At 32.9% G+C, this 13,420-nt stretch overlaps 1 protein-coding gene across 1 annotated transcript in view; it reads left to right on the forward strand.

Annotated features, from left to right (window-relative positions):
- Positions 1 to 12,435, forward strand: part of LOC113378717 — a 148,070-nt gene extending 135,635 nt beyond the window's left edge. The window contains exons 8-17 of the mRNA XM_026619280.1: positions 1,433 to 1,586; positions 1,935 to 2,096; positions 2,380 to 2,618; positions 5,856 to 6,031; positions 7,931 to 8,156; positions 8,264 to 8,423; positions 8,489 to 10,250; positions 10,500 to 10,855; positions 11,049 to 11,319; positions 11,420 to 12,435. Coding sequence (XP_026475065.1) covers positions 1,433 to 1,586; positions 1,935 to 2,096; positions 2,380 to 2,618; positions 5,856 to 6,031; positions 7,931 to 8,156; positions 8,264 to 8,423; positions 8,489 to 10,250; positions 10,500 to 10,855; positions 11,049 to 11,319; positions 11,420 to 11,808 — 3,895 coding nt within the window. The 3' untranslated portion in view covers positions 11,809 to 12,435. The remainder of the gene's footprint in view (positions 1 to 1,432; positions 1,587 to 1,934; positions 2,097 to 2,379; positions 2,619 to 5,855; positions 6,032 to 7,930; positions 8,157 to 8,263; positions 8,424 to 8,488; positions 10,251 to 10,499; positions 10,856 to 11,048; positions 11,320 to 11,419) is intronic.
- Positions 12,436 to 13,420: the final 985 nt, after the last annotated feature.

Genomic DNA, 13,420 nt, shown 5'->3' on the forward strand with positions numbered 1-13,420 from the left:
AAACTTATATTTTTGTGGATAAATAATTGTTTTTTTTATATTTTATATGCTTATTTATGAATAAAAACATGGATATAAAATAGAAATTGATCTATCCAGATTCAGATTTAGGGACCGATCTTATGGCCTTGCTATGTTCTAAAGAACTTTCCTTACATATTCATTCTAAATATTGCCAAAAGCCATGCAGTTTCTGTGCAGTCGGGCAAATTTCGCAGGTTGTCAGATGCAAAACATATCCTAGAAACCGCACAAATGTCAAAAAAAAGATGTTAGATAACAGGGTGTTTTTGACCCAGCTTCATAACATACTAGTGACATTGCAGTTCATGTGTAAAACACCTGAATGCACAGCAAATACATGACATTTTGACAGTATTCAGTATGATTCAGTATCATAATGTGTGGAAGTTGGAGCGTAACATGGGCTTGCCATAACATTTGTCTGTTATGCAGCAGAATCGGTACCTTACTTCCATATTCTCGAATTTCATTTTGTACTGTTTGCGAATGTAAAGAATTTCATCACACTCTCATTTCTTGCTATTTTATAATTACAATGTATTATTATTTGCTTTAAAATCATATATTATCATCATTTAATATTTGTAAACATACATCAGGCCTTCGGACTCAGCTGACGGCCCCAAATCAGTGCCAAGAAGAGGTCTCAAGTCGCGTCTATTGCAATTTCGATCCAATCAGGGGTACGTTTCCATTATTTTGATAATAAAACTGGGGTGGATAACGAAAAAATGTGACAGTCGTAAAATATCGACATCGGTGTAAAAGAAACACCAGTACCAGAAGTTCTCTAAACACTTTTGATAATATACATTTAAATCTTTTATTATATCAATAAAATTTGGTTTGTGTAACCCAATCAGAGTAATTTTGATTGTATAATTTTATTTCCTTTATTTTTGGTCGTTGTTTTGAAGCTGATCACATTTTTTCCATATGGGCAAGAATTTGGAGGCTGTTTGCTGACTTCGAAAAAAAAATCAAAACTTGATTGCATTTTAAATACCAGACTAATTAATCAATTTAGTGTTGTTATATTGACTTATTAGGAATCATTAAAATATTCATGAAATTATACTTTAAATTTATTTTAAATAGCAGTGGTATTTAGACAAGTTTTCGAACAGCCTTCAACATTTGTTAAAACTATTGTGTTATAAATCCAGTTTTACTCTCTTGATTATTTTGTGATGTTTTGTTATAGATTTAATTTGATTATTTGGATGTTCGAAAACCACTAAATACTTGCACATTTGTAATTGTTCTGGCATATTTTATTTATGTCACATATCATCTATTTATTTTTATTGTTTTGTTTCTTCAGGATGAGCCATGAATTGATTCAAGAATAAATAAATAGTAGTATTTTAGTATTTACTACAATTTAATGGATTTTTTTTCTCCAAAGGTACGTCTTCACAATCGTGAGTTACCTGATAGGTGTATTTATTTTTGCAACAATTGTCGGCCAAGTCGGCAACGTTATTACAAATAGAAATGCAAATAGACTGGAATTCGAACGATTATTGGACGGAGCCAAGACTTATATGAGACACCATAAGGTAAATATAATAATACACAATAATCTACAATATTGTCTAAAAATATATAATTGTTGGTTGACCAGCAATCTGAACTAGATGTTCTACAAGCTGTTGTTTCTAATAATCCAATGATTATCCTTGCTTTTCTCTAAAGAGCTACTTTCTAATCGTGATATTGTACCAATACTCCAAATGGCTATTTTCACTTGCAATCATATTTAAATCTGTACTTCCAAATTAAAACTGGTATCACTACTCGTCGATATCAGTTTGACCGAGGCGGGAAATGAACAATACTTAATTATTTGAAACAATATCAAACACATTAGTTATCACATTTCTTAAGTTTTTTATTTGATCTCTTAGGTTCCTGGTGGTATGAAAAGGCGAGTTCTACGCTGGTACGACTACAGTTGGTCCAGGGGCAGAATTCAAGGCGGTGGCGATATCAATACTGCCTTGGGCTTGTTACCAGACAAACTTAAGACAGAACTGGCACTACATGTTAATCTCAGCGTATTGAAGAAGGTTAATTAAAATAACATTGAGTTCCAATAGAATCGAATATATTTTTCTTGATGTTTCTATTAGTAAACTCGGCCGACTTTTGTTTCTTTATATTAACACTTTTTGATAATTTTTAAAACTTACTGAGTTTTATCCAATGGTTGTCAAATTTTTTATATCAGTGCAGCCGTTCTCAGTCCAATTTCATGTGGTACATAGGAATATCTTAGGCAGTTTCTCAAATGTTCATCTGCTGGATTCTATTTCGTACCAAATATCAACAAGTGTATTTCATTTTCCTTAGGTGACAATATTTCAAGAGTGCCAGCCCGAATTTTTGCACGATCTGGTCCTCAAAATGAAAGCGTACATTTTCACTCCTGGTGACTCAATATGTCGCAAAGGTGAGGTTGCACGAGAGATGTTCATCATTGCAGATGGAATATTGGAAGTCATCAGTGAAACTGGACGAGTTCTCACTACTATGAAGGCTGGGGACTTTTTTGGAGAAATCGGGATACTTAATTTGGATGGACTTAACAAGTGAGTTAGTAATTGATACTAATCTTTATTTGCTAAAGGGAATAATGGGATCATCCATTAAACAACGAAAGTTAAATCTATGTAGCGTACGGGATAACTTTGTTGCGAAGCTAGTGCCTAGTTACGTTAACAACACGTGGTTGTTGCGTATACTTATAAACGTCATATGTATTTTGCTGCGTTGCAGCTACGTTGTGTGTGTTTCATAGGTATATCATACAAAATGGCCAACATGTTTTTTTCACAACTTCTAATCCCAAATATCAAAATGAATAGATGTTAACTCCATGTACGTTGTATTGTCTGTATATTCCTAGTGCAAGTTTAATTACTTATTTTTTTTATATAATAATTAATTTATTTATTGTTCTTATAATTTATAATTAGTTTTTTAAAAGATACATATTCTCGTTAATATTTTTTGATAATTTTAGTAAGTTAAGTTTGTTTGCTGGACAGCATATTATTTGTATATTATGTTTTAGGCACGTTTTTAGCGCCAAAAATTTTAATTTAAACACTCTTACTATTTCCAAAAAAATAATAGAAAGGGCGTTATTGTTATAAGGTGTTACCAGTTATTTAAACACATTTACAAAATATTTTTGAATTTATTCGTTATATGTTACTTCTATCTATCTTTTCAAACAAGAACTTGCGCGGTTTGAAAACACGGTGCTACCAAATATCACAACCTACTTTGGGAAAATTCTCGTAGTATCATAATTTTTTCTAATATAATCCTATAATAATATTATGAGAGAAATTCTTCAAAAATATTACGGGGTCTATATTCATATGAATTTGTAGTATAACTGTCAAAAGCTATGTATTTGCTGTGTGATCAGGCGTTTTACGCATAAAACCTAACTTCAAGTATGTTATCAATGAGATATCAAAAAGATGCTACTATGATGAAATTGTTATTTGACGCTTGTGCGTTTTGTAGGTTAGGTTTTATGTGTGAAACACCTGATCGCACAGCAAATACATCACTTTTTGAGAGTTCTTTCTACCCAATCATACGAAAACAGACCCATAACAACGCATTGCCATAAAATTTATATTTTATTGGAGAATTGGCCCCCAAATTTATTATCCGCTTGAACAAAAAATTGCAAAAAATATGATAATTAGTAAATTTTGGTTACTCATAAATAAAATAAACATTTATTTGGGGAAAATAAAATTCAATGTTTATTAGGTCTCTGGTACAAAGTATGTGCTTAGTGTATCTTATTAAGTGTGCTCATTGTACTTAATTATTTTTTTGCATAATTAAGATTGTCCTGCAGCTTTGGCAGCTTCTTGTGCTTTTCCTGCTATGTTGCCACCAGCGCTTGCGCCAAAGTTCATTCCAAATCCTGCTTTGCCACCTAAAATTAGATAAAGGATAAAAGTTTATTTCAATCAATGGGGCTATAAAACTAATATGTGAAAGTTTAAGATTTCTATTTTTGTTAAAATAAAATAAAAGTATAATAATACCTGCTCCTGCGCCAGCTCCAGCTTCATTTCCTGCACCAGCACCACCACCTGCACCAGCATTACCGCCTATTCCAAAATTAAAACCTGCTCCTGCGTTTGCACCAGCTTCACCTCCAGCTGATTGGGAAGCTATCGAAAACGAAAAATATAATATAAATATAAATATAATATAAATATAAAATATAGGGCCCGATTCTGCTGCATACCAGAAAAATGTTATGGCAAGGCCATGCTACGCTCCAACTTCCATACATTTTGCTACTGAATACTGTCAAAATATCATGCATTTGCCTTGCATTCAGGTTTTGACACTGCAATGTCACTAGTATGTTATGAATCTGAGTCAGAAAGACCCTGTTATCTAAGAACTTTTTTCTATCTGACAACCTGAGAAATACGCCTGCCTGCGTACCAACCACATTGCTTTTTCAATATGTAGTATAAAAAGTTCTTCATAACATGGCCTTGCCGTAACATTTTTCTGGTATGCGGCATTTTAATAATGTACATTTAAAAGGTTCAAAAATTGCTCCTAGTAATTAGGTAGATGAGCAAAAATTTGTAGACCGAAGCAACCATTTATTTAAACATTATCTAATGCTAAATTTTAACAAGTGGTAAAATTAACTTAGTTGTCATATAATTATATTATATATTTGAATAAAATGAAAATTAAAAATTATAAAAATTAACTGGTCGAAACAAAATATGCTTTGTATGTAATATAGTTAGTATAATTAATATATTTACCTGAACTGCCGCTTTTTTGAGCATTTACTCCATGAGCCTAAAATTTTAAAATATTAGGTAAAACATTTATTTTAAATTTATATATTTATATATATATATATATATATATATATTATTATAATTTAATTAATTTGTTTATACTTACTAAGCATGCAAAAGCCACAAAGGCAACAAAAGTGAGAACTACTGCGAATTTCATTTTGATTTTTAGAAATTATCGAATGGTTTTCGATTTACTGGATATTGTGCTAAAGTGCGATATGATTATTTCGGATAAAAATTCCTCTTTATATACGAAACACATAAAATAAAAAATAGCGGCCAATAATTCTATTACAATTATACAAAACGCATTTAACCTATATCGAATTACCTTTTTTATTTCAATTACTACTTTTACAGGAATAAAAAAGCGACACATTCATTCTTTGTACAATGAACTGGAAAGGAATTTTCCGTGCGAAAATTTTAATTTGTTTTCTATATTACTATATTATTAAATTATTTATGCTCTGGTGACTGGGATAATATATGTGTAATGTATATTTCGGTTGGTTAACACTTTTTGTAAATGGTATCTGAATGTAATTCAGAGAACGCATAATTTTTGTAAATTTGAATTGTCCAGTTGTATTTGGGATGTAGGATTGTTAATATCGATGAAAATTATTACAAATTAATAGTTGATTATATTTTGACATACTTAACTAACAAAATGTAAATTTTGTAACATTAGTTATAGATAAAATTTAAGGCATGGCTACGAATCGTGAGATAAATGATATACTATTTTTCAAGATTAATTTGCTTATTTATATCTGCTGCAAATAAATGTTCTTGAGAATGAATTTTACTAAAAATTACCGCTATTTTCACAAGCATGTGCCCTGACTCCAAAATGGTATATCTTATTTTTGTAGAACAATTTATATTTGTATTTATTCCAGAGAATTACTCAATGATTATTTATTAATATTATTATTTTTATTATTATTATAGGCGTACAGCGGACGTTCGTTCTGTGGGTTACTCCGAATTATTTTCTTTATCCAGAGAAGACGTATTAACGGCTATGAAGGATTATCCGGAAGCCCAAGAAATACTCCAATCTTTAGGTCGAAAACGGTTGATGGAAGTGAGAAATTGCGCCCGAAAATATGGCAAAGGCGCTAAAGGTAAATTTTATTATGATATTCATATTATATGCATATATATGTATATATATATATATATATACATATATATATATGTATATGTATATGTATATATATATATATATATATATATATATGTATATGTATATATATATATATATATATATATATATATATACGAATGGTTGAGAGATGAGAAACAAGCAAAAACAAAGAAAAACAAGGAACAAATTTCATAAGATTATAATTTTACAATATTAGTGGATACACAGCATATTTTTTTGTTTTTCCACTGGCTGCGCAGATATAATGACTATCTTTCAAATTGAAATGCTATATCTGTCGGGATTATGGGTATTCGAGGAATGAGGACATCTTTACTTTTTTAATAAATAAAGGGTGCCTCAGATCTTGACGTCAATCCGAAACGGGGTGATAGTGTTGATCTGAAATGTCCTGAAAAAAATTAGGAAAAAAAATCTCACGGCATTTGGAAATTATGAACATTATATGCATACTAGAGCTTTAGTGTAATTATGACCAATTTTTGGGTATTATGGTTAATTTTTACTTATTTTGTTTATTTCAACTTTTTATTTTTTTTATTTTTGTTTATTTCAACGTAACATTTCTAGGATAACAATCTAAAATAATAACACAATTGCCCCAAGTTTTTAAGAATTAGAACATTTTGTTGAACTATGTATTTAAAATTTCTAAAATCGGTCGACACTGAGAAGCCTTTCTGTAAAAAATGTACTAAAGTTTGTTCGCAAGTTTCATCAAATGTTGGCGCATTTAATCAGGGTTGAAAAATGGTAATGGTACTTTTAACGCTTACACTTTGCGTCAAAAACAAAGGTAGCACGATCGCTTTGAACAAAATTCAAAAATTTTGGAAAAATAAAGGCTTTTAAAAATTTTAAATTGCGGTACGAGAAGTTTCAGCAATTTGTTTCAAGGCACGATGCCATGTCCACTAGTTATCTTTAAAATTCACATAAAAATACCAGAATTTATACGTGCTATCTTACGGCTTACAGTCGATACGAGTTCTAGTACAAACTCGAACAACCCCTTTGCGCGATTAGTGGTTCGAATGTTGTATGAACGTAGTTCCTGATATACCCGCTAATGGCGTACATTATTTTACTATAATCCATATATTGTATATATATATATATATATATATATATATATATATAAGTTGTTTAAATTTTTATGTTATTTAATATTCATACGTTTTAGCTAACATCCTAATACTAAATAAAATACGCCAATTAAGTAGCCGATTCTGCCGTAAAACACACCGATGGTACGGCAAGGCTATATTACGTAGCGCTTCTCATATAAAATTGTAGTAAAAACTGTAAAATATTATGTATTTGCTGTGCGATTTGGACTGCACAATTTCTATTTAACGGCAGAATCGTTCCCTAATTTTTTATAAACGCAATTTGCTGCAATTATTACAATAATTAAACATACTAAATACTAAATATTTAGTATTGTTGATTTACTATTATTAACTTTTCATGGGAAAAAGTTTTAAAGGTTTCTGAACAATTTGGCATATAAACAAAGCATGAAAGAATGTTCGTGAATCGCATTTATAACATATAGTTTTATGTGTAGAACGCCTGATTGTACAGCAAGTAGATAGACAGTTTTTACTACTAAGAAACAAGCATAGCATAGCTTTGTCATAACAAGGCTATCTTATCGTCTATGTTACGGCAGAATTGACCCGTACATTTCAGAGATCTAATGAAAAAAGTTTGGCGGTCAAAAATGTGACGTCACTGTCGCTTTCTATCTCTTGACACCTGCTCGACTAGCAGTTCATGTAGTATAAGGTCTAGGTTGTAAGGTCCATGGTCCATGCATGCATCACTACTTATTATTATTATTACTTCTTAGCGAGCACAAGGTCGTCTCATGCTGCCAAGGGCGTAACGAATCAAGAAAGTGGCCCCATCACTCCAGACGGCACTGGAGATGAAAGTGGTCCGAAACGTATGGTGGCTAGATTGCGCAGCGACGTCCGCAGTGGCTTACGAAGCGTTTTGCGAAAAAGCAGGGCAAGTCGACACGATGCGGATTCTATGGAGTTGAGACCACTACATGGGGGCAGTAGAGGAACGGGGTAAATCACAACTATTTCAATAATTGCATAAAATACTAATTAATAGATAATTTAATAATAAAATTCAGTGAATTTAACTCATGAATCACACAAACATCAAATTGCAGGAAAGGTATGTTAAGAAGAATGCAGAGAGTTACATCAGATGATCTGAGCAATGATGATACTGACGGTAAAGAATCTGGAGCTACCGAAGAAAAAACAATATCTCCTTTAGGTGCCGGTCTTCCTTTACTAACACGTCTCAGAATGCTCAAAGAGAAACAGGTATTACGATTTATTTCTTTCAAATACCATTGCTATTTTTAACAAATATTTTATCTTATTCCTAGGACCGCGAAGAAAGAGCCTCCAAAGGAATGGTACCTTTACTCCAGTCGTCACCAAAACACCACATAGTGAAAAGTACCGTTTCGCCTCAAGATTCTGTACAAGACGAACCACGTGAAGTGATCGGAGCAGGACTTCCTCTTCTGCAGAGACTAATGTTACTCAAAGCCAAAGAAGAAAAAGAAAAATTGGACCAAAAAGAAAAACAAAAAGATAAAGAACCTGAAAAACATGCTAGATTCCAACTCCATATACAACCTCCTGGACACGTATCCAGTCCAACACAAACCTCTCCTCTAACCAAATCGAATTTAAAAGTTACTAGTCCATTAACGAAAACGTTCCCGCCAGAACAAGGTACTCTTCCGCATTCGTCCGGCAGTATATCTTCCCAACAAGGAGTTAAAATGAAAGTAAGTTTTAAAGATCGTATAAAAAGTTTGCAGATAGGCTTATCTCAAGAATCCGCAAAGTCCGACTCACCAGTGGAAAAAAAATCTCAGACATTGTCTAATGCAATTCCGCTTAAAGATAAATTAAGGTTATTAGGTAACTTTAGTCCAAAAGATGAAGGGCATTCGAGATTAAGCGAGAGGAGAAATTCAGCTTCTGAATCATACAAAACAGATACAGAACAAGCACATAAACCTTGGTACAAATTGAAAAAAGCAACTATACTAAATGATGACTTGGAGAAACCTGTAAAAAGTGCCGTTACTAAGCCTTCTAAGAAATTTCCAGCATCTGATACTCCAGGAAAGATATTAAAAGAACGATTGAGTACTATTGAAGAGCCACCGACGGTTAGTCCTGCGGTTACGCAAACGAAAAAGCCTGTGATATTACCATTGAAGCGAGAAAAGAAAAAATACTTATCTATAGACGATTTATCACCAGAATACAGCGGTCTTCCGTTTGTGAAAAGATTAAAAATACTGAATGAGCGTCAGAAATTAGCAGAGCTAGAATCTGCTATAAAAACACGTTCTTCAAGCTTAGATTATACAGACACATCATCAGATGCTTCTTTTGCAGCAGATGCGCTAATTCGTAGTCAATCTGACACGGCCGCATCTGGTCTAGGGTCGATTAAAGGTAATATACAAGCACCGGCGATTTTAGCCATTTGTCCTTTCAAAGCACCACTTAAAATAGATAGTACATGTACACCCCTGATAGATTCCACAAGCACAGCTCTTGAAATAGCACCTCCGTCCGAACCTGTAGTTAGCGCTGAATTACCAGTAGATACTGTAGAAATTTTAATACCGGATTTATGTCAAGGTGATGCCGAAGATACAGTAGAACGTAGAAGACTGAAGTCAATTTTAAAGCATTTAAGCGAAGGTGCAACCTCAGCTCCTCCAGAATCACAGAACAAAGATCAGTTCCATCAGTTGTTACGTTCACAAACTGTGGAAGGATACGCTGCTAGGCATAGTAAATTTGTAAAAAGTGTTACGTTTAATAATACATTACCAAGCCCCCCAAATAGTGCCAATGAAACTGTTCGAGCTAGCGAAATGTTCTCGTTACCGCAAACGGTCGCAGAAAGACCAGTTTCAATAGATGTCATGGAATCGCATGTTTCGGTAGAATTCACTCAGGCAAACCAGGAACAGATACAGCCGCCAGCGGAAGTAGTAGAAGTTGCTCCTCCGCCTGTTAAGGATATATATACTCCTATTCAGCAACCGCCTTGGACTGCTAAACCGAAACTAAGTCTTCTAAGTGCTGTATCGAATCAGAGGAAATTACTTAGAGGTAAGTGAATTCATTATTGTTGTTTTTAGAATAACTATTTTCTTTTTGTGTTATTTTAATCAATAGTACGAATTTCTTGAAATTGAAATTTAAAATGACGCAATAAAATTGGTACAATTGATAATGTCTAATCAATAATCACGTTTTGGTTAAACATTTTATTTTTTTTCTTAAGTGGTAAAAGCATTTAATGCTAATTCTACCATTTAAAAAAACGTAAACCAAACATAACAATTAAATTTTTAATAGGATCTTTGGAAGAACAAGAATACTTCGGCGAAGTTTTAGTAGGAATAAAACAAGTAATCCAAAGTCACCTGCACGACGTCCAAGGAAAATTCCAAGAACGGTTTCGTGGTTTGGAACAAGAGGTTCGACGACGTGATGACATAATAAGCCAACTGCAGGGTCGGATACAAGAATTGGAGCGGCAAGCTGGTAGTGGAGGAGAAAGCACTGAACGAGAATTAGAAAATGAGGAATTTGATGAAGATCAAGACATCAGGAAAGAAACTGACGTAGATGACGACAGGGATGGCCATGACGAAGAGGAAGAAGATGGCGATAATGATAGCGATGCTTCGTCTGCGGACCATCCATTTATGGTGAATATGCAACTTTATTTTCTTCTATAAAAATATTTGTTTTTAATTGATTAGCATTTTGATTATTTACTCACGAATCTGGTACAAATAATAAACGATTTTTTATTGCCGCAATTATTTGTGCTCTAAACAATACATAAGTTTTATAATTTTGTGCAATTTACATGTAATCTAATTACTTTCTTTTATAAAGCGAGGGGATTCGTTAGACACAATTTTCACATCTTCACCTCCCAGAATGGGTCCTAGTCCAACATATCCATCACCGAGATCACACAGACGAACTCAGAGACGAAGACACTCTGTGAGTCATCAAAGACAACCTCAAGACCAGTCAGATAACTTCACCTTAACTGCTGATGCTTCGGGAAATCTGACCAGAGTATATCATTCCTCACCTGATACAGTAGTTGTCCAAATGTCTTCAGATTCTTCAGAGGCAAATACTGAAGATACTGATTCGGGTATGCAAATCGAATTTACAATTCCATTTTACTTATAATTAGTAATATTTTTTGAGTATCAATATTTGTTCTTTTTGGATTCAATAAATTGATTTTTAAGGCTCAGGCTCTGACTTTGAGTTTGATGAAGAAGACCGACCAAAATCGCCCCAAACTTCCAACGACACGATGATTCGTATTCCTGAAGAAGCAGAAGATGAGGATAATGATATAGAAGCCTACGACTATTGTCGAACAGGGGACGAAAGACGAGATCGTGAAGATTGGGAAGTCAGGATGCTGGCACATGAGCTAGATCGACGGGACGCCTTACGACGACGCGATCGGAGAAGTAGTGATGAATCAAGTTCTGGATCAGGTAGTCGAGGAGTTTTAACCAGAGCAGCCAGCTGCGACGAGAGGCGCCAAAATCGACAGGAGGGATCTAGAAATGGAAGTTCCGACAGAAGGCGTTGCAGTGCAGACGTTACGAGGCAAAGGAGGCTCTGACTCCGGCCGGTCAACCGGGACGAAAGAAATTCCCGGATAAATAATAATACGCTCGTAAATAGTGACCAGGACGAGACTGGTACGCATAGGGGGGATATGCAGGTTGAACCTTCTGACCATCTTTCGGATGCACAGTTTGCTGCGCAAAGCGATGTAACTGGTGCACCTGAAAATGGAACTTCACCATCGTTACGTTGGTTGTTAGTATTGTTGGTTCTTAATGCTTTGGCGAGATCTAGTAGGACGCGAAGGACTTTCTGATGTGAAAAGTGTAATAGTAATAAATGGATAGATTATTTGAAAATAATCTACAGTTACTATTGACTTTTTTTTCTACATATTAGTACTTTTAGTTTGTCCAAGCCCCATATTAAGCAATTGGTATGTATAATTTTTAAATTCATTATTATTGAAATGTTCACAAACAACAAATGGAAAACTATGTGGTATATTTAATAGTATAATATTTATTTGTACCAAACACCTAAGTTCTATTAGATAAACCTTAATCAGACCAGATATTATATGCTAGTGCCAAATATGATACCTACAACGATATACTGCATTGTAATTGCTCACTCGGATAGTTTTTTTGATGGTCTAGTGGCAAAAAGTATATGATGTTTATTAGGAATATGAGGTCACATTCTGATGTGATAAATATCGTATATTATTCAGAAGTCTATAATCGATAGTATTTTAAATTATTTTGCAGTATACGAGAAATTTGTAAAAATGCTTAAAGTAATACGTAGCAGCTCTATAAATTGAACAATGTTTAAGAAGTAATGGAGTATTGCTTTAGTTTATTACCAAGATGAATAAAATTATTTGAATCATGACGTTGGTATAGAAAGCTCAACTAACGAATTTTGTTTATTCTATTTATTTAAGTAACTCAACACACTATAGACGTACTTATACCTGGCACCATATTTTCCTGAGTTTTATTTAATTTTTATAATTAAACCATATTTTGTACGTGTATAATATTTTAAGTAGTTTGTTTTCTCTATCGAATTTATTAATTACCATGCAAGGTTTCATCAAAATCCCAGACGAGTAAAGAGGAAAAGATAATTTTGGATTAATAAAAGCTTTAATTATTTTAAGCTGAACGTAATATTCTAATATGCCTAATAATTTTTCAATTAAGACTTCCCATAATTTATTTTATGATTATTTAAAAATTTTGAAAACGTCTTGGTATCAAACTTTTGCAAACTGCTCCAAATATATTATTCCAATAAAATGAGACATTATATAAACATATTATCAAAACTATCAAAATAACTCTTAACTATAAAAAATACTCAATTATTTTCTTTAATAGTAATAAATGTAATTTTAATATTATTTTTCTGTTAATAATAACTCGAATCTGAGTTTATAAATAGTGTAAAAATTTCTAAACATAAAAGTAGTTTTATAGCAACACGATTTATACATAAAATAATTTATGTATAAACTTTATCATAATGTGACTCTAGATTTAATTCAGAAGGTAACAAAATTTTAGTAGGAGCGAATTAAGGAAATATTTTGCGTTTTGTGGTGATGATATTTTTGTTTCAGTTTTTCGGTCACTTTGCTGAATTTTTAATGACTAGGT

Source organism: Ctenocephalides felis, unplaced genomic scaffold (genome assembly GCF_003426905.1).
Source record: "Ctenocephalides felis isolate EL2017-DRISC unplaced genomic scaffold, ASM342690v1 CF-g0.4_SCAFFOLD_01886, whole genome shotgun sequence".
Classification (NCBI taxonomy): domain Eukaryota; kingdom Metazoa; phylum Arthropoda; class Insecta; order Siphonaptera; family Pulicidae; genus Ctenocephalides; species Ctenocephalides felis.